This window comes from Stylophora pistillata, chromosome 10 (assembly GCF_964205215.1).
Source record: "Stylophora pistillata chromosome 10, jaStyPist1.2, whole genome shotgun sequence".
Classification (NCBI taxonomy): domain Eukaryota; kingdom Metazoa; phylum Cnidaria; class Anthozoa; order Scleractinia; family Pocilloporidae; genus Stylophora; species Stylophora pistillata.
The window spans coordinates 17,947,922-17,967,743 of NC_142528.1; the positions used below are offsets into that span (position 1 = coordinate 17,947,922).

The window sequence follows — 19,822 nt, forward strand, 5'->3', positions numbered from 1 at the left end:
CACGATCATCTTGAAAGTTTGACTAACAAAATATAGATGCCATTGAGCAAAAATTGTGGCAGTCATTTTGTGTTGTCTTCTCATAAAGTGTTGAAATTGTCTGTGCTCAATTGTGGTACCTTCTGCGCTGTATGTGTAGGTCAAGTCAAGCAAGGAAGGTTCACTTAATACCCTAGATGATGCACCCACCCCTCCCACACCCAGTTCAGGTACATCAGATTCTACAGAGAGTTCCAAACCCAGTCAGAGTGGTGCAAACTCAAGTCCTGTACATGATGATACTACAGGCACTGTTTCATCTACCAATGGCATGATGAAACTAAGGTTAGTCATCTTTTAAAACTGTGCATTGAGCTGAATAAAGAAAAATGTATTATAAGTAGACCCTCCAGTTGCAAACAAGCACCACTGGCTTGATTCTGCAGAAAGAAATTACTTTACCTAGTGCCAGCAGCTAAAAGTAAAAGAAAAAGGAAATCAAAAGCTATTTGATTTTTTTTTTAGCTAGTCTTAAAAAGACTGTCAAAGCAGGCCAAAGTTGTCTGTATCCAAATTTGTACATGACTGACTTGTGTGGACAAATTTCCCTGCCAGTACCAATTGAGAATTCTTGTCATGGTTAGGCATTCATAAACTTTGCCTGACTTATTTGAAATGCACAGGAATGTGTGTTGGTTTGCAAATTAAACAATTAAACAATTTGCTAATGTTTTTTTCATTTCACTGTGTTCCAGGAATAGCTCAGTAGACTCATTACCAAGTGCAACAAGCACCACAAGTAGTGCAGAGTCTCTATCAAAGAACAGCAAAGGCAAGAAAGGAATTAAAGGATCATTTGGACGAATTTTTAAAACAAAGACTAAAAATAAGGACAGCACAGGTGTCCTTACAGACTCTTATTCACTTCCCAATGAATCTGTACCAGGGGGTAGTGGACAACGTGAGTTGGACAGGAGAATAAAAAATAAATCACACTTGTTAGCAGAGGCATTAGCAGCTGGGACACCATTTGCTTTGTGGAATGCACCTACAGTTGTGGCATGGTTAGAGGTAAGTTGATGATCTTGCTTCCTTTGTAGTTATTTTTCTTGTGGTGCCCAAACAAAAGAGCTAAGATATGTTTCTTTACCTTATGAGCATTGAAGAGAGCATTAAAGGAGAGCATTGAAAGAGTGTGTTAATGGCACTAAAGAGCTAAAATATATTTCTTTGCCTTAATGGCATCAAGGAGAGCATTAATAATAATATTAATAATAATAATAATAATAATAATGTAATAGTCTTTATTCCATCATGAGATAAAACCTACATATCTATGTTACATTGAGTTCAGAAAAACTACAATAGAAATCTACATACATAATATGAATTAAAAAGTATGTCATTACAATAAATGGAGCCTAAATATCAACTTATTTACAAAGGTGTTCATAAAGCGCTGTGTATTAATTTTCATGAAAAGAGTGCATTAATTACATTTAAGAGCTAAAATCTGTTTCTTCACCTTTAATTGCATTTAAGAGAACATTATTGTCATTGCCTTAATTGACAAATCTGGAGCAAGTTATTTATTGGAATACATGCCTTAATGGCATCAAAGAGAGCATTAATAATAATAATAATAATAATAATAGTCTTTATTCCAACATAAGATAAAACTACATATCTTATGTTACAATGAATTCGGAAAAACTACAATAGAAATCTACAACATAATAGGATTTAAAAAGTATGTCATTACAATTACTGGAGCTTGAATATCAACCTATTTATAAGGGTGCTGTGTATTAATTTTCATTAAAAGAGTGCATTAATGACATTTAAGAGCTAAAATCTGTTTCTTCACGTTTAATGGCATTTAAGAGAGCATTATTGTCATTGCCTTAATTGACAAATCTGGAGCAAGTTATTTATTGGAATACATGCCTTGATGGCATCAAGGAGAGCATTAATAATAATAATAATAATAATAATAATAATAATAATAATAATAATGATAATAAAGTCTTTATTCCATCACAAGATAAAACTACATATTTTGTTACAATGAATTTGGAAAAACTACAATAGAAATCTACAACATAATACGAATTAAAAAGTATGTCATTACAATAAATGGAGCTTAAATATCAACCTATTTACAAAGGTGTTCATAAAGCGCTGTGTATTAATTTTTATTAAAAGAGTGCATTAATGACATTTAAGAGCTAAAATCAGTTTCTTTACCTTAAATGGCATTTAAGAGAGCATTATTGTCATTGCCTTAATTGACAAATCTGGAGCAAGTTATTCATTGGAATACATCATGAGTTGACTTCTGGAGAAGAGTTTTTGTTTAAATGTGTTAATAACAAAATATTTGTTATTCCATGACAATTGACAGAAGTCTAACAGTTACTCTATGATAGAGGAAGTTTTGCGTTTTCTAAGTTCTCCTTTGTATTTGTTGTTGTAGTTGTGGGTTGGCATGCCTGCCTGGTATGTGGCAGCTTGTAAAGCCAATGTTAAAAGTGGAGCAATAATGTCGGTAAGCAACTTTTGTTACAGTGCTCTTGCTCAAAACTTTTTGGTTTTCTTAAAGTAATGTATTGTCTTTGACATATTTATTTTGAGATACAATCCAATTTGTGTTGCATATAGCTATTCCTAAACAGAGACATAAGGAAACTCAAAATCATTTGTCTGATATATAACCTGATCATGACTGGCTTTGTTTCAGGCTCTGTCAGATACAGAGATTCAACATGAAATTGGAATATCCAATCCACTTCATCGACTCAAGCTACGGCTCTCAATTCAAGAGATTGTCACCCTTACAAGTCCATCCTCACCCACAACCAACAGAAATGTGAGTTCAGAACAAAATAGAGCAATGAGTAGACTTAAGATGTGGGGCATGTTATGCAAAGAGATCAAACAAGGGCTGCAATGGACACTAACCCTTGGTTATATGGTTGATTTAGTCAGTCCTTATTTCATTCTTTCTTTCATTTCATCGTTTATAAGTTCATCCAGTTGATCATGTAGCAAGCATGTCACGACACTCTTTTCGCCTTTTTCTTCCAGTCTCTCGTTTATGGTGAAATGAACCATGATTGGGTTGCAAATGAATGGCTTCCAAGCATAGGTCTTCCTCAGTACAAGGTGAGGTATTGATTGAAGTAATTTTTTTTTTCTCCTTGCTCTCATTTCAATTATTCCCTTTTCGGGATTTTTGTATTGGACCTTCTTAGATTTTTAAGACTGGCCCTCCCAGATTAGCACTAGTTATCTGCGAGCCAGGCTAGCTGAAAATTGTATTTTAAGTACCAGTTTGAAAAATAAGGTGGTTGTTCAGTGAACAGTGTGAATTTAGTGAACTGTAATCAGACTTGCCATACTTTGTTTCTTCAGAGCACTTTTCAAGAATGTTTAGTAGATGCACGAATGCTGGAGCACATAAGCAAGAAAGAATATCAAAAATATTTGAAAGTAGTTGATGGGTTTCACAGGTTTGTGCTCTGTTAATCATTTTTTTTTTTTATTGTGTTTTGGAGATTGATAATTAAGTTTTGAATTTGTTTGCACGATATCTGTAAGAGACTTTGTTATCAAAGAAGAACGATTTATTATCATTTTATTTACTCGCACAGTACGCAAACCCAATTCATAAATTACAGCTTTGCACGGGAAAAAGAATGTTCATCCTTTGTCTCCCAAGAATGACTAGCAGCTAATTAGTATGTGTAATTAGTATGTGTAATTAGTATGTGTAATTAGTAGGTGTAATGTGTAATCAAATGGCGACCAGTCAAATTAGCAAATAATTTCACGCGCGTTTTGTCAAAATTCTGATTTCCCTAGCCTTTATCGTGGGTGACAAATTACGTTCACAACCGTAATTGTTTTTACTGGTTTATTCTATCGAAAACCGAGAACATGAAGAAGAATATAGTTTTCGTTTAAAGCATACATTATTGTTAAAGTTCGTAATTTTCTGAGTTTCTTCACAAAAAATACCTTTCGAATTCTTCGTGCCTGTTGATAATTTTCGGCCGCTTCTTTTAATTTCATAACTTCAAGGGTCACCGTCTTAAATTTCGACGCCATCTTGGCTCTGATCGAGATACAAGAGATGTTACCGTGGCAATTTTGTAATTTCACATGTGAAATTAAAACTTAACGCTGAAATTTCGCGCCAAAATTAAGGAGTTATTTGTCACCTATGATATTACTCCTTACAATATCACTCCTAAATCACATAGTAAGGTCAGGAGAATACAGCAATTCATCACCAACTGAACAAGCTCTGGATTGATGGAATTCTCCTTGTCACCATCTCAGGGAATGTCTCGAGAAAATAATGATGCTAGGATGAAAAGGGTTAATACTCGTTTGATCTGATCTAAAACAGTTACTGTGTGACTGCCTCAATGACTGTTTGACGGACTCATTGATTGCTTGATTGATTGCTTGATGCTGTATTATTTTTTGCAGACACAGCTTGCAGTGTGCTGTCAAATGTTTGGGGTTTATGAATTACGATAAAAGGGTAAGTGTTGAGTTTGAAATGTGTGTTTGTATTGGCTTTTTGAACTTGTATAAACCAGAATGACGGATATTAATAATTCAACCAATTGAATTTGAATTTATTTTTGTGATAACATGTGCATACTACTTCTTGAAGAACTCCTTTAAATGTGCATAACGTAGTAGATTTTAGGTGAATAACAATAGCTTTCTTAGTAGCATCTTACCGGTGGCAAAAGCACTCAAGAAGCTAGATTCGCTCTCGGCTATCGCCTCGCGCGACTCTTACGCTCCTTTCGTGCTTAGCAACCTCCCGCGTGCATCCATAACTCAGTAGTGTACGCTGTGGAGTTTACCATTTGTTTTATAACATAACATTGATACATTGAAGCTAACGAGTTCCCTTTTGGCACAATGAAATATATGAAGTTCATATATTTTGAACTGCGGTATTAGATACATATGATACACGATCCTCGCAGTAGATAGCGCTATTTAACCAAAAGCGAAAATCAGACCTGAAAAAAATCAGGCCTGTACGGGATTCGAACCACTGACCTCTGCGATACTAGTGCAGCGCTCTACCAATTGAGCTAACAAGCCAACTGGGAGCAGGCCGTTAAGTTGATTCGTAATAAACCCGTGAAAGTGATAAATCAGATACAATAAAATATATGAACTTTCACGGGTTTATTACGAATCAACTTAACGGACTGCTCCCAGTTGGCTTGTTAGCTCAATTGGTAGAGCGCTGCACTAGTATCGCAGAGGTCAGTGGTTCGAATCCCGTACAGGCCTGATTTTTTTCAGGTCTGATTTTCGCTATTGCTTAAATAGTGCTATCTACTGCGAGGATCGTGCATCATACGAGTTCCCATTTATTTAACAAATCTTACGTGACCAGAAAAAACAAGCGCGCGCGGAAAAATAGTCTTTGCATTTGCTTACGTCAGCAGCGGACACCCATGGGCAAATGGGGGACGCTAAATTGACCAATCAGAGCGCGCGCTTAGCTTTGGTTATGTTATGAAATGAAATAGTTACCTTTTTATCTGTTTTTTTTTTTTCCTAGTTACTGGAGAAAAGAAGACAAATGTGTGCTGACGAGGTTAAAGGTAAAATAGTTTTCCTCGCTTGAAAAAAAGATTTATATTATATTAGGTAACTGCAGACAGTACTGTTTCGGCCTTCTGGGCCTCATCAGTGCAGTGCTAATGGTAGGATGGGGGAGAACCGATATGGTCAGTCCAAACGATCCCACGTTTTAGGTACATGTATTATTTGGATGAGTTTGGACAAACCCTAGCCACTGTTCAGATAGTCAGAAGTGTTAGTTTGTTTTCCAACATGATGAAGAAGGGTTTTATTAGTTTTGCATTAATAATTTGACTGGAATCTTTTTATCTTCAGATGTACTTGTTTGGAGCAATGAGCGTTTAATAAGTTGGCTAAAGAAGATTGGATTAGCCGAGTATGCTGATAACTTGCATGGCACAGGAGTACACGGAGCAGTGATTGCTCTGGACGAAACTTTTGACTGTAATACCCTGGCTTATGCTTTACAGATACCCAGTCAGAATACACAGGTAACATACGCTTGTGTTTATATGTTTCAAAAATTACTGTCCATGTCAAAGTCATTATTTTAATTGTTCAGTAGCGTCATAAACTGAAACGACGCATCATGCCGATGGTTAGGTAGGCAATTTTCTTGGAGCAGTTTTCTCTTGACAGTCGAAAAACCAAAACCAAAGTAATCGTAACAACGAATCGGAGCAAAGGCTGACATCATCATCAGCCAATAATAATTCCAGGTAAACACAGACGAACTGCATGAAACGCAGGAAAGCGCGAGTGTTCAAAGAAGGTTTATTTTTAGTCTTGAATGTGATTGGTTGACAAGGTGGCGGGATTTTCCTGGACCAATCACAGAGCGAAGTTAAGCAACACCAAAGCAATCATGGACTACTTTCGACCCCTATTGAAAACGGCTCTCTATGGCCATCTATAGGTGACACATTTTTCCTCATGGATGGAGCTCCACTTAGGAATTCACCAAGCTCTTGGTCAGTTGTGACGAGATAAGGAGCTGGTGACCGGTACACAGCGGTTACAAGGCTACGGATCGAGAGGTCTCTTCCTTATTCCTATTTTTTCCTTTCCTGACCGCCGCTGTTTCCGCGCCCCTGCTCTTTCGCTTGCTTAAAATAGGCCTCCATGCATGATAACGTCATTGGTTGAAAATTTACTCTCAAGCCTCGTTTACAGAACGTAAAACAAGCATTGAATGCATGTAGGATGTACCTTTGAACTTGACAGTATCTGGATGGTTTCTTGTAGATTCGTCAAATACTTGAGCGGGAATTCAACTGGCTACTGGCGAATGCTACTGAAAGAGAAACTGTTGATGAAGTGAGATTATTATTCTTTCTTTTCAACTGTTCAATAATACTTGATTTATCTTTAGAGCTCTGCAGTGTGTTTTATCTTTTTGGAATGTAAGATGTTATTACCTTACTTGCACCGCTAGTAAACTGAGACTAAGTTGATTTCGACATAATTCTTTACATTTATTTCTTCTTGAATCAACTTTCTAACTCCTTCATTCTCCCCAGCTTGGCAATGGAGGCGATTTCAAACGCTCCAAATCTTGGAGGAAGATGTTTAAACAGAGAGATAAAGGCAAGGACAAGAACAAGGATAAGGAAGCCAATATAAGAAAAAATTCGTCCGGGTCAGAGTCATCGCTGAGCCAGTCAAGTGTCAGTTCGTCTCCAAAACCTTCAGCCAAGAATACTAGAAACAACTTAGTTGGCAGCGACACAAAAAGTGCAGGTAAGCTACAAATTGAGAGTGGAAGAGCAAGGAGCAAGGAATTGAGAAGTATGTTAACTGAAGAAGTAGACTTTTTTCGTGTTTTCACGAGCATCTAAAGGAAGGGAATATACACTCCTTTGTATTATACGAAACACTTGAAAGAGAAAAGCTGGACTCCCCTGTCGTCCAAGTTTCGTGTGAGGGGGATATAGTAAGGGATAAAGTAAGGGAAATTTCATTTAAACGCGGTAGTTATATCAAATTCACGTTTCGAACATTTGTTTTACCTTAAGACCTTTAAATTCTGTTAACTCTGATATTTTAAATGAGTCGCGGTACGCATTTTAGGAGCGAGTTGATAGGTTCACTGAGCTGGAAGAGAAGGACATGATCAGTCTTTGGTCCACTGTGGGTTATTGTTACTGTTTTCGTTTCAGATGGCGGTTCAGTGATCGCAAGTAACAGCCTTTCGTAGCAATTATACAACAATACGCCATCACACAAACAAGTAAGTGTTCACTGTAACTCAGTTCGACATCGAACCTCAGAAAAGTAATTGTTGGACAAAAAGGAACGATTGTTTTAAAGATTTGTAAGGAATAGATCGTTCAATGGCTGGTGGAAGAAATATGCATTTGGGTTTCCAGAACTATTTGCGAATGCATCGGTATATTACTAAACCATCAACTCCCCTTGTTTACAACATCAATTTGTTCACTCTGCCGAATTAAACCTTTCAACGAAACCTTCGAAAGAAAACCACACTTTGCGGTCGCTTGTTGATCTCAAACGGAGCATTGTGATTGGCTCTTGTCCCTTATACCTTACCACTCTTGCTGTCATAGGCGCCTACGGGTGGCTCTAAGACGTGTCCATGGATCTTTTTCCGCGAGATTTCTATCTTGGAAAATTTCGGTCACACACGCTTCTATATGAATCGTGTCGTAATGAAATCGTCATGTATCACGATGTAAGTGCCCCGAGCACTTCCCAGCTGATCGAAGTCAGTTAAATGACCATTCTGTAGACGTTGGTCGGAAACTGAAACCAATTGTCCAGTTTTATCTGGTTGACACTACTCTAATTTGACTAGGAGTATCAATTGCGTTAATGTAGTTGGGGATTCAGTATTTTGTTAGGATACCTTAAGGCTTTGTATAGTCGAAGGTAAATATTTAACAAAAGTCTTCTTTTTTTCTCTTCAGGTGTCGATTTACAGTGGCTTAGTATAATTAGCCAGTATATAACAGCATGCTTAAATTATAGATAAAATTTATTTTTCAATTTGGACAAGGTAAACTATGCTATCTATGGTTTTAGTAGCACCTAATTTTATGAAATTGTATCAAAAGATTTATTATGCAAAGGAATTGGCTTGGGATTAAGCTACGGACTGACCGTGCAAAGTGTTTTGCGGTTTGTGTAGTGCTGGCATATTCCAGCCGTTTTGTACATGTAATTTTCCATGCCTGACGTGTGAATATGATTAGTAATTCTGTCAGGGTAATAAATTAAGGGACATATTTGTGCATACATCATTCATGGTGGTGCTTGTGGACTTGAGTGTCTTGTGTTTCGGTTTCGATCTCCAACTGCTGAATTGCGCATGTGCACGTTGAGGGAAGACGTGTGCCCGGAGGAGATATGAATTTTCTGACCGCAGAAGTGAAACTAAAACACATTTACAATGTGGGTGGGTTGGGGTGGATCTCGCTCAGGTCACTGCACTCACAGAAACATGAGTATGCACATTTTGAGACACTTTTGTAATGAATTGAAATGATAGTGAAAATAACAATTGTCCTGTTTTCAATTGAAATGAATATAGAATTTTTTCTCATTAGGGTGAGAAATATTATTTCGTAACGATTAACCATATTTAGCTTGTCTAAAAATTAGTCATTCTGTTTGTGAAAGTTAGATGTTTTGCAGTACTTTTTATAGCAAGGATTGAATTTTTGGTAGAGTTAATACTTTCAATGATCAGGAAACTTTCTTTTAAAAGCCAATCTTAGAAATTTCAAACATGTACATCTGGTTAAACTGGAGTATCTTCCATCCAATCAGAAGCACTGTATGTATCTCTTATGCTTCAAGTAGACTTTGATCGAGTTTGACCTGACCTGAGCTAGATAATTTTGAATCAGCGACAGCATGATTTTGTAGTAAGAAATGTGAAATGCCTTTAAAGCTGTTCAATTTAATGGAAATAATTGCCTTGAATACTTTTACACGAGATAATAATGACTTTGCATTTGGACAGAATCCTAAAACACTTTGTAAACCTTTCACCACCCAGATTTTCTCAGCGATATCAAATTTATACTACAAAATACTGAAAATGTCAAATAATCGCTTGAACAAGTCAGGTACGATCGTTTTCACCACAAAGCATCTTTGGACCTTATAAAAACTCACTGGAAATAGATTTCCGTCAGTGGAAGCTAACTGTGATGACATCAGCCACACAGCAGATGTAAAGCCAAGATCACTGTTATTTGTATCAATTTGGTGAACTGTTAATGATGGACTTTCAAATTTATTTGCTTTGAAAATCCCTTTCATTTCCAGCGAAATATGATTGCGAAGACCGCGTTTCGGTGGAACTTACAAAATGCATAGTGGAACATTGCCAGTAATTTTTTTTCATGTCTTAGAAACTTTTTTCAGTATTTTTTTTTTTATACATCATCGGTTGATTTTCTCGCTAGAGAGAGGCATCCAAAGTGACTAAGTGATTAGTGACGTGGGAAAAGGTTACACTGAAAGTTGCTTGCAGCTTAAAATTAGTATATTTAGTGATTGTATCAGAGCTAGGAAAAAATAGAGTTCAACTCGACTATATCTGAGCTGACCTGCTACAGGTCCACATTAGGTGTTTCTAATTAATACATGTTTATTCCTTACTAGTCATAATCGCAAAGGCCGGATTAGGACAATTTAGTAAGTAATCGATTCAGTTTTGGCTGAATCTAAGGACTCGCACTTAGTAAATTCGAATTCGTTCGTAGTTAAGCTCTTCGACTAATTATTGAGGGCAAATGGAAGCTCTGTTATGGCTGAAGCATCAGTTGGCGTTAATGGTTTAACAGGAAGCATTGACCGTCAGTATTTATTTACAAATGAGAACATCGTTCTTTGTTTTTCTGTCACTATATATCATTTGTAAAATACGAAAATTAACAACGTTGTTATCTGTAATGTATATGTAACCAAATATCAGGATATTGAAATACAGTTATATTTTATTAGTTATGGGTCTGCAAGTCTGGTCTAAGTATTCAGTTACAGCAATAGGCTCATTTGATCAGGATAGAAGCGAGAAACCTTCAATCAAGTATTTTTTTTTTTTTTGCCATCTGATTTTGCCATCGTTCTATAAGAATCATCTGATTGGGCATAAGATGGGAAGTTCTATTTACCTTCTGTGCTGAGGTTGTTTAGGTAAAAGTTCTACCTTTCTCGGGTTTAGGGGTTATTCTCCGAATATGCGGCGCCTATCTGAAAACGGCCTACATTAATGTTTCTATTCTGATTTAAAGTGCAGTGCTTCATTCATTAAATACTGTGTGTCACCCTCCAGCAACAAAGCTTTCACTTCTTGCTGTATCATCTTCCTAGCTTCCACTTTTCCTTAGTGATCCTACTTAAATATTGATTTCCTTTTATACCCGAATAAAATTACATCAGAGTGAGCAGAAGTTAATGTTAGTGAGGCTGTTACATCCCGGGAAATTTCTCCAGATTGTGGCAAAAGCCGCTTAAGTATGTCATTCAGGACTTGCGCAGCTATTTTGGGACACAGATGCTTAAGATTTTATTGCCCTTTGCATCCATGTAAAGCTAAAAGGATGCTTCTTTGCGAGTAGCTCAACTGGTTTTTTCAGTACGTCTGTAGTGTTCCACCATCACCATCACTCTGCCGGTTTTTTACATTGGTTAAGAAAAGGTATTGCTTCGTCAGTTGATACATCAGTATTGTCTTATTTCTCTTTTTACAGAAAGTTGGAGGAAGAGCCGTTTGAGCAACTTCCGTAAAGATTAAGTGAGTGCTTCATTTAATTGCACTGACGCCAAAGTTGATGACTGAAGTTGAAGTTTTATAAAGTCAGGAAAGTCTCTAATCCTGGAAAACATTGAAACAGTGTTTTTCTTGGAAAATTCAGTTTGAAACTTTTGAAAAAACTGACGTTTCGATAGTATCTCACATTTATTGATATTATTGCGAATTCAAGCGGTCTCTTTCTTCTTATCGAAATCATATGCTTCTATGTCCTTTTAGTGATCAGCTGATGCAAAATGGTTTTCATTGACCCCTTTCCTTTCCGTTATAGATTACTTTACCTAAGTCGGAGCAACACAAGAATTGTGAGATATTCCTGTCTTTATTCTTTTACTTTCAGCTCAAGAGGTTAGAGTTCTTTGATATCTCAACAGATCCTTCGTGCCTGCAGTTCATAAAATCATCAATACAAATTATCGAACAGAGTTTCTGTGTAGCGTTTTCTAATTAGATTTGAGTCAGATTACTTGGATCGCTCGGGAAACTAAGCCTGGAAGAAACTACAAACAACACAAGGTGATCTTTCAGTGTACTATGTACTCATCGCTCTCCGTTCATCAATTACTTGGCTACCATTATCAAATCCTCGAACAAACGAGAACTGAAAGCTAAGACTACGAGAGAGAAAACTGAAATGTCTACGCACAGGTATGACAACAAGTTACTATCAAATCTTGAGCCGTCTTAATCATCATCTTCCGAAAAAAAAGGTCAACAAATCGCAAGTAGTTTACCGTGGTCTGTTCTCTTATCGACAACGACATTCGTCACAACATTTTGACCACTGTGATGACGAATGTCGTTGTCGATAAGAAGTATAAGAGTACAGACTTCGCTAAACGACCACTTTCGATTTTTTTTTTACCACAATATCGACGTCAATAAAACGATTCTTTCAGTACGAGACACGTTGCGCGACACGTTGATGCAAGTAGCGTTGTCTGTACTCTTATCGATGACGGCAAATTGACCAATCAGATTGTGACATTATTGCCAATTGTGGTAAAGACCACAAGCACTGTGCTAGACCACGCAGACTATCTCTAGGTCAACACAACTCGATGTCAATGCGATTACAGGGGACTAAGTTCGACTCTATGGCAACTAAGAGTGGTTTAAATGACTCAGTAACTGCTATCGATCCGATGATGAAACTCTGAAAAGAATGCGAAAATCATCATCTTATACTGTATCAGTCAGCTTAGTGGCTCTAAGGCTTTCCTTTGCCTCGAATGATTCGTTTAATCGAGAATCTTTCAGGCGCAGATGTTCCAGATGGCAGAAGGGACTCTTCAATGCCTCGCTTACAGTTGCGATACTGGTACGACTGATAATGTTTCTCCCCAAGTCAAGACGACCCAGCTTGCAATGAGGACTTCGGAATGTATGTGGTAAGCCAGCGATGCCTTCATCACCTATGTCATTTGCAACCAGCACCAAAGTGTGGAGCTTGTTGTTGTGGATCCTGAGCGCAGACAGCAGTTTTGCAGTTCCTTCATTACCGATATGGTTACCTTCAAGGTTTAAACACTCTAAACAGTTGGGCTTTCTGATTGCTTCGGCCAAACATTTGCAACCCTTGCATTGAATCTGATTGTGGCTCAAATCAAGTTCTTGGAGGCCACAGTTTGGGCTACTCAAGCTTTTTGAAAGACTTTCCACTCCACTGTCACCGATGAGGTTGGAGCTCAAGTTTAGAATGGTAACCCTGCATTCTAACGAAGTCAGAGCTTCTGCTATTTTCTCTACCCCAGCGTTTGTGATGTTGTTTCCAGCGAGGCCTAACCGTGTGATTTGATTTTGCAAACAGTTTAAAATCTTTAAGCAGTGGATGACTCCCTCGTCTTGTATTTGGCAGTGGTTCAGCTCCAGACACCTTATCTTGCAGTTTGCATCCATGAAACAAGGCAACAGTGCTTCTATTCCTACAGACTCAATGTTATTTCCACTCAGATCAAGTTCTTGTAGATTGTTTAACGTGTGAAATATTGAGATGAGGGAATGAACGCCTCTCATGCCAATGTTGTTCCAAGCAAGATTTAGCGTGCTTTGTTTAAATGACACCAAACGAGTCACTCCGTCGTCTCCAATATCGTTCCAGGATAGATTCAGCTTGGAGATTTTACCCTTTTCGACTTGTAGAACGTTTGATAGATGTTCAACGCCTTGACTACAGATCTGATTACAGCTTAGGTTCAACTCTTCCAAACAAGTGTTTGACTCCAGTGCTGACGATAACTTTGAAATACCATCACTTGAAATGTAATTGTCAGCGACGTTTAAAGTCTTCAGCCTACATTCCCTTTTCTTAAGAGCTTCGGTAAGTTCTTGAAGTCCTTCATCACCCAGAACGTTCCCTTGCACATTTAACTTCTTTGTTGGGCCCTTACCAGGAAGCAATAGTTTCTGTGTGAGTTGACGTGCGCCCATCACGCTGATTTTGTTATCCGATAAATCGACGTCACTGATGGAAGCAAATGGTGACGTCCCTAACACATTTGCAAGAGCAGAGCATTCTGCAACTCCAATCTCACAGCTAGAAAACTCAACGATAGGAATCATCTTGCTCGCCACCTCACGTGAGATCTTCTCATCCTTTATCTCAGCCGCACATTTTATCATTACGAGCTGAAGTTCTTTTTGCCTCTTTCTGTCTTCGGTCGGAGACACGCTGTATAACCCTTTGACGAGATCAATCATCTCTTTCTTTTTTTTGTCTGAGGCCTGTGAATCACTAAATTGCAGACCGTAAGCAAACTGAAGCACTCGGTCCTGCTTTCTTGAACCATCATTCTTTACTTGCTCTACTAACCTCTTGAGCCTTTTAAATGACCTGTCCAACACAACAAAGTAGGCTGCGAGAAATTCCCGAAGATCGTCGCATCGGAAAGTGAACTGCACCTTTTCAGAATCATCGGATTGTCTCGTTCTCTTGAAATACTTCGAAATTGCTTCCTCGGATAACATGTGGGAGCGAAGGTAATCAACGTCAAACACAGTCATATCCTCGTCAATACTCTTCATTGCCAGAGAGCAGACTTCTGCGTCAATTTCCGCAAGGTGATGAAGAGCAAACTGGGTTTTTGACGACGTTTTTCGCTGGGTGGGTCCCCAGGAAGAAAATCTGGGACTTTGAGTGGGTGAGGTGGCATTTTGCAGTGGTGACCTTGAGTCCTCTGCAGGGGGCTCTACAGCATTATTTTGTAAGCTTGGCGTGTGTATTTCCATTGCACTCGGGCTCATCGGCTCCCTGGTAGTCTGTTGCAAGCAGGAGATCATTTGTGCTATGCCAATGTAAAGTTCTGTGATGGTTTCAGGAGGGTTTCCTGCGGTCTCTGAAACAATTGCGTGATCGGATCTTCGTAACCATTTCATAAGAGTGCACATGTAGAGGCAATGTAGTGGAACACAACATATGGAAAGTGTGTTATCTGTCAAATTCTCTTTCAACTTGGCAGTAGCCAACTCGTCGTCTTCACAATCGTCACTGCTTGTAAAATACTTCTCAATGTATCCCTTGATTTCACTTGGAGAAAATCCCATGAGTTCTGTTTGACTTGCAACGCCGAACAAATCTGCAACACTGTTGTCTGTAAGCCTGGACAAAATTAAAACTGTTGCACCCTTTAAGATTTTTCCAGTCACAAGCTTTTTCAACAAAGCTGAAAAAGGCATCTTTTCTTCAAAACTATCGCGGAAGTCAGATTCCTGGCATCCAGACTTTGGTTTGCAGACGTTGTCAACCACGATTAGCGTCGCGTTGGGATTGCTTTTCACAAAATCAAGAAGGTCTTCTGGAGGATCTAAAGAAACCTGACGGCGGATTAAATCCTCGAAGGAAATCCCTTCGCCAGGAGAATCTTCTAGAGCTTTAAAATCCAAGCAAAGCAGAATCTTGATCTGTGAGGAGAGTGAGGTCTTTTCCTTTGCCCAGTTTCTTGCGATTTTTTGAGCTAAGGTGGTCTTTCCCATTCCTGCCTTGCCTGTTATCGAAATATTACCGATGCCCTCCAGGCTCGTTGATTTCTTTTCAACTGAATATTTTTTTGCCATAATTTTGGAACATTTCACCCCTGACAACACTGGTCTTGTAAACATATCGTCCAGTTTCAAGTTATCGACGTCGTCGAGAGGAGAATGGTCGATATATTCTGTTTTTGTCGAGTAAATATTCCTCATGTCAACCAGATATTTTCTTAATGGGTTTACACACGCGCACGAAAGCTCGCGATGCTCACTGACCTCGCTCAAGTAGAGGCGAAAGAAGCCAAACTGTCGATCTGTTGGCATAACACATTCACACCAGCAGCCATTATCAAGGTGTTCAGTCTGTTGGTTTGCATCTCCAATGAAGATTGTTCTACTTCTCGACCTTGTAAGACACAACAGGAAAACGAATTCAACTAAAGAGAAAAATGTTAACACCACAATGACGAGCAAGACTGTGGTCTGCAGCGCAGATTTCGCTACTCGAAACTTATCGGTGCAAGTGATACTTGGACCAAAAGAATTCTGAACGACACAGTCTAGTCGAACTGGGAACGTGTAAAAGACAAGGGAAATGTAAAAGAAAAGCATGATAACGTTGTAAAGAAGTTTGGCGAAGAGTTGCAAGCAATACACGGCGTAAAGACCACATAATGGTGTCGTGCTTTTTCTCCTGCGGAATCGCCAAAGCCTGGGAACAATGTAAAGAGTGTAAATCAGCCAAATGGCAAAATAAACACCACCATATACTCTGAGGAAAGGCCGTTGCATTTTCAAAGCGGGGCTGTCACTGTCAGGACACTTTACACTATACTCTGTTGTGCCGTTGCAAATAAGATAACTGCCTCGGGAATGAAATACTTCCAATCCTATTAAAGTTACCAAATACGAAACGAACCATACACCAACTTGAAGCTGACCAAAGTATGTTTGAGACTTCCAGATCAGATAGATAAGCTCATTGGTTTTGGCTCCCATGGCTTTTTTCTTCTGAAAAGGAAATTTTAAATAAGTAGGTCCGTTAGCATTCTAGGATAACTTTGTTGTTCAAACGATTGTCACATTTTACGCGGACGAATAATCTTAATGCCGAATCGACGTTTTTTTGGTGGCTTACAAGAATCGAAACCGGCTTTTGAGATTGTAACACAGTAGCTACTCAATTATCAGACTTCTATTATCGGTGTACTCTTTCCACCTTTTCCTGTCGTGAAGATACAATTTGAACTATTCGTATTCGTTTTCGATACCGTTGGGGCGAATGGCCTCTTTGGAATAATATCAGGGGTGATGGGGGGAGGGGAGGGGGAGAGGTGTTTTAAGACGTCCCTTCCAACAAGAACGATTAAAACATTTTTCTTTTAACGTTATCTTCTCTGTACCCGAAAACGAGCTTTCAAACAGTGTTAAAGTCTTACAGGTTTCATTTTATTTCATTACTTTCTTTAACAAAAAGATGGGTTCCGGAGGTTCGGCGAATTCGACGGTTCGGCAGTCTGCTGATCCTTGGCTTAGTAACTCCCCACACTATACTACGATTGGTCGTTCTTTATAAGCTTAGTCTGTCACGCAAGTCAAGTAAATCTTGTTTGCGCATCGCCGACTATTTTTTGCCTTAACTGTTTTGACTGTCGTGACGGGCTCAGGCGGAAAATGGAACATCTCGTGATCAAAACATGGCGGTAGCTTTGAAGCTGTGGTACAATTCTTTTCCTTATGCCTGTAAACTGTACCCATTCCTCTTTCAGGCATGTGTCACTGTGCTCTAAACCAATTTTCAAAACTAACAAACAAATTCTAAGTTACGTACTCTAGCTGAGCTTGAGTAGTCTTCTGACATTTCGAAATGGTTTTAAATAGCAATGGCTTTGCGTTAATCTAAACTTTCTGATGGCGTTGCTCGAGGTCGCGCCTCTTAAGGTCATTAGACGAAAGCTGATAGATATACAGAATATAATTCAATTGGAATTCATGAAAAAAGATCTGTTGATAATTTGATGTACGAACGCGGTACATGGTAAAACGTTTGACTGATTTTGAGGGTGATGATTTCGAAGGTACCTTTCTCCGAAATTTGTTGTGTGATGAATTCTAAACATCACAACGTACCTTAAAAAGTGGTAGCGTACTACATTATGAAAACAATATGTCTGACTTGACATAAGCTACCTAGGTGTAGTTTATGTATCTATCGGGGACGCGCTTTAAAGCATACATGTATATAATTAGTTTCCGCGTTTATAGCTTCGTGGTCAGGAGACCACGGAAATTAATTGAAGTGGCAAGTCATTCTTCGTTTAAAGCCACAGCTGGATCGTAAAAAATGCAAAACTCATCCAGCTTTCAAGAGAAATTTCCTCATATCTAATATAGCGATGCGAAATTGATTCAGTGTTTTCTTACCAGACTCGTGCTTCTGTTTCGTCTTCGGCGTCTTTGTCTGCTTGTCAACTGTGAAAAGCCTTCTATAGCTGTGAGCTAACTAAATCTATATGGCCTGTCATCTCTCGCTTTTAAATTCTTTTGTAATGACAGAGGAAAAGACTAAACAGCCAAAATTAGCTTGAAGACCAAAAAGCCAACAAATTCAGTCATGCTCATTTGGGCGACGTGAGCGTTCATTCTATCACCATAAAGCTGTCAGTTGGAAATGATGACCTTTAGAATTAATGATTTATTTTGGAAATGCGCCTAATTAGGCTTGACAGTCAAACTATACGAGCCGAAACCGACTACATCCGGCTCAAAGGACGTACATAAGAAGTTGCATTCAAACGCTTAAAAAATCCGCTTTCTGAGTGTTTCTCTCCTTCGAACCCTATTGATAAGTTATCATAGCTATTTAGAAAATGTTGTTAAGAACTTACTATAAAAAAAATGGAGTAAAGTTGCCATAGCCATTTAGAAAATGCTTTTAAGAATCTATTCTAAATAAAATAGAGCCTTTCATGGTCACAATGGAACGTCTGAAACTCAAACAAGTCTTCAAACAATAAACGCAAGAGGTCACAAGGTTGTAAATGGAGGTTTTCGTTTCATCTGATGTCTGTCAGCATTAAGCCTTGGAATGTTAATCAATCAATCAATAAAGATTAGGTTTCTTTGGTGGTAAAGGAATTTGCACTCTATCAAGTCTTTGTGCGTGTTGGACCCGCGGTGTACCCTTTATAAAAGTTTTGCAGGTTTTGACAGAAAGGACTATTCATTATACGTAACTTTGTAAGTTAACCTTTGTTCCGAGCGTTTTGAAAATGATTCGTTTACAATATTTTTAGGAGAGCCGTAACTCGTAATAGGGTACTCGTTTCAGAAAGAGGAGGGAAGTCAGTTGCACAAAAATTTTACATCCAAACGGATTGTACTCTGGATCCATCTTTCTTCTCTCCTCAATCCTCTGGAGGTGTGTGGAGTAAATGGGTGATCACGCGTCCACATCGTTTCTCAACTTAGAGAGCGACGAAATAAATTGTCACACAGAAAGACTCGCTCCAATGTTTACATTGCTTGACGTTTGTAGTACTGGGTTTCATTTATAATCCCTTGGTTTCATTTATCAGAATTTGGACGGAATAAAGTTACCCCACTCGTGCAGTGACTCGCATGGTGATCAATTCAGTTATTAACCCTTCGATCTGATTTGTTATTCTCCCGACTGACCGCCATGCATATCCTATTTTATTACACGAATCGGGCAGTCAAAGGGCCAATAACTAAAATCAACCAATCAAAATGCTCTATTGCCGGTCAATACTCTCTAAGTATTGGACCGGGCGCTGTCCCGAATGGTCCCGAATGATACCGCACTTGTGTCCCTTTGAACTTCAGTCGTATAATAAATTTCTTATTAACCAAGCTTGCTCGGGGCCGTACTGGAAGAATATCGGCCCTCGGTCTTTTTTATACGGACCGAGCGCAGCGAGGTCCGTACTGTCAAGACCTCGTGCCGATATTCTCCCAGTACGGCCCTCGCTCTTGGTTAATAAGATATATAAAATACACACAATAATTCCAATATAAAGGAAAAAGATGACACTCTCTCGCTGACAATCTTTTGTGTTCTCACAAGCCGTTTGTAAGATCATGTAATACCTTATTATAGGAAATTAACGCTGCATGAATTTAACGCGAATTGTTAAAATTCGCGTTAATTTAAGTCACGTTATTTTTGTTGAGCGTTAATTTCCGCGACGTTAATTAAGTGCAGCATTAATTTCCGCGCTCTTAATTTCCAGTATTATAACCCCAATTTTGGAACCTGTCCAGACATTCTTGACACTTAAAAAATATTAACTACAAGCTTTCTTTCTTTCCATTTACCCTTTATTTTTCATCTTTCACAGAAGCTAAGGCGAAGGTTTACAATATTTCGAGTTCATCTTCATCGCTGTTGCTGTCAGAAGTGATGTCAATACCTTCTCCTTTGATTTCGGCCAAGACAGATTTCGA

General features: G+C 38.6%; 2 protein-coding genes across 5 annotated transcripts in view; one reads left to right on the forward strand and one right to left on the reverse strand.

The window, feature by feature from the left end:
- LOC111321889 (liprin-alpha-1) overlaps window positions 1–10,579 on the forward strand; it is a 28,192-nt gene extending 17,613 nt beyond the window's left edge. Inside the window, exons 19-31 of the mRNA XM_022924886.2 lie at window positions 140–324; window positions 735–1,050; window positions 2,456–2,527; window positions 2,720–2,848; window positions 3,067–3,144; window positions 3,394–3,491; window positions 4,477–4,531; window positions 5,582–5,624; window positions 5,920–6,095; window positions 6,850–6,921; window positions 7,125–7,344; window positions 7,764–7,834; window positions 8,532–10,579. Of these exons, the coding sequence (XP_022780621.2) occupies window positions 140–324; window positions 735–1,050; window positions 2,456–2,527; window positions 2,720–2,848; window positions 3,067–3,144; window positions 3,394–3,491; window positions 4,477–4,531; window positions 5,582–5,624; window positions 5,920–6,095; window positions 6,850–6,921; window positions 7,125–7,344; window positions 7,764–7,801 (1,482 nt within the window). The 3' untranslated portion in view covers window positions 7,802–7,834; window positions 8,532–10,579. The remainder of the gene's footprint in view (window positions 1–139; window positions 325–734; window positions 1,051–2,455; window positions 2,528–2,719; window positions 2,849–3,066; window positions 3,145–3,393; window positions 3,492–4,476; window positions 4,532–5,581; window positions 5,625–5,919; window positions 6,096–6,849; window positions 6,922–7,124; window positions 7,345–7,763; window positions 7,835–8,531) is intronic.
- A 1,113-nt stretch (window positions 10,580–11,692) lies between these two features.
- On the reverse strand, window positions 11,693–17,919 carry LOC111321888 (NACHT, LRR and PYD domains-containing protein 3). 4 transcript variants are annotated; one of them, XM_022924884.2, is made up of 3 exons: window positions 17,780–17,919; window positions 16,275–16,366; window positions 11,693–15,761 (listed from the first exon to the last, which is right to left on the reverse strand). In XM_022924884.2, the coding sequence occupies exons 2-3, from the start codon at window positions 16,352–16,354 to the stop codon at window positions 12,572–12,574; spliced, it is 3,270 nt and encodes a 1,089-aa protein (XP_022780619.2). In that variant the 5' UTR covers window positions 16,355–16,366; window positions 17,780–17,919; the 3' UTR covers window positions 11,693–12,571. The 4 variants fall into 4 exon arrangements, with proteins under 4 accessions (XP_022780619.2, XP_022780616.2, XP_022780617.2 ...); XM_022924881.2 differs by having other exon boundaries at window positions 11,693–16,366; XM_022924882.2 differs by having other exon boundaries at window positions 11,693–16,363; window positions 17,780–17,915.
- Window positions 17,920–19,822: the final 1,903 nt, after the last annotated feature.

What these genes read in the sequence shown, in the direction of transcription:
- LOC111321888 (XM_022924881.2), bottom strand. Translation starts at nt 16,354, where the DNA reads ATGGGAGCCAAAACCAATGAGCTTATCTATCTGATCTGGAAGTCTCAA.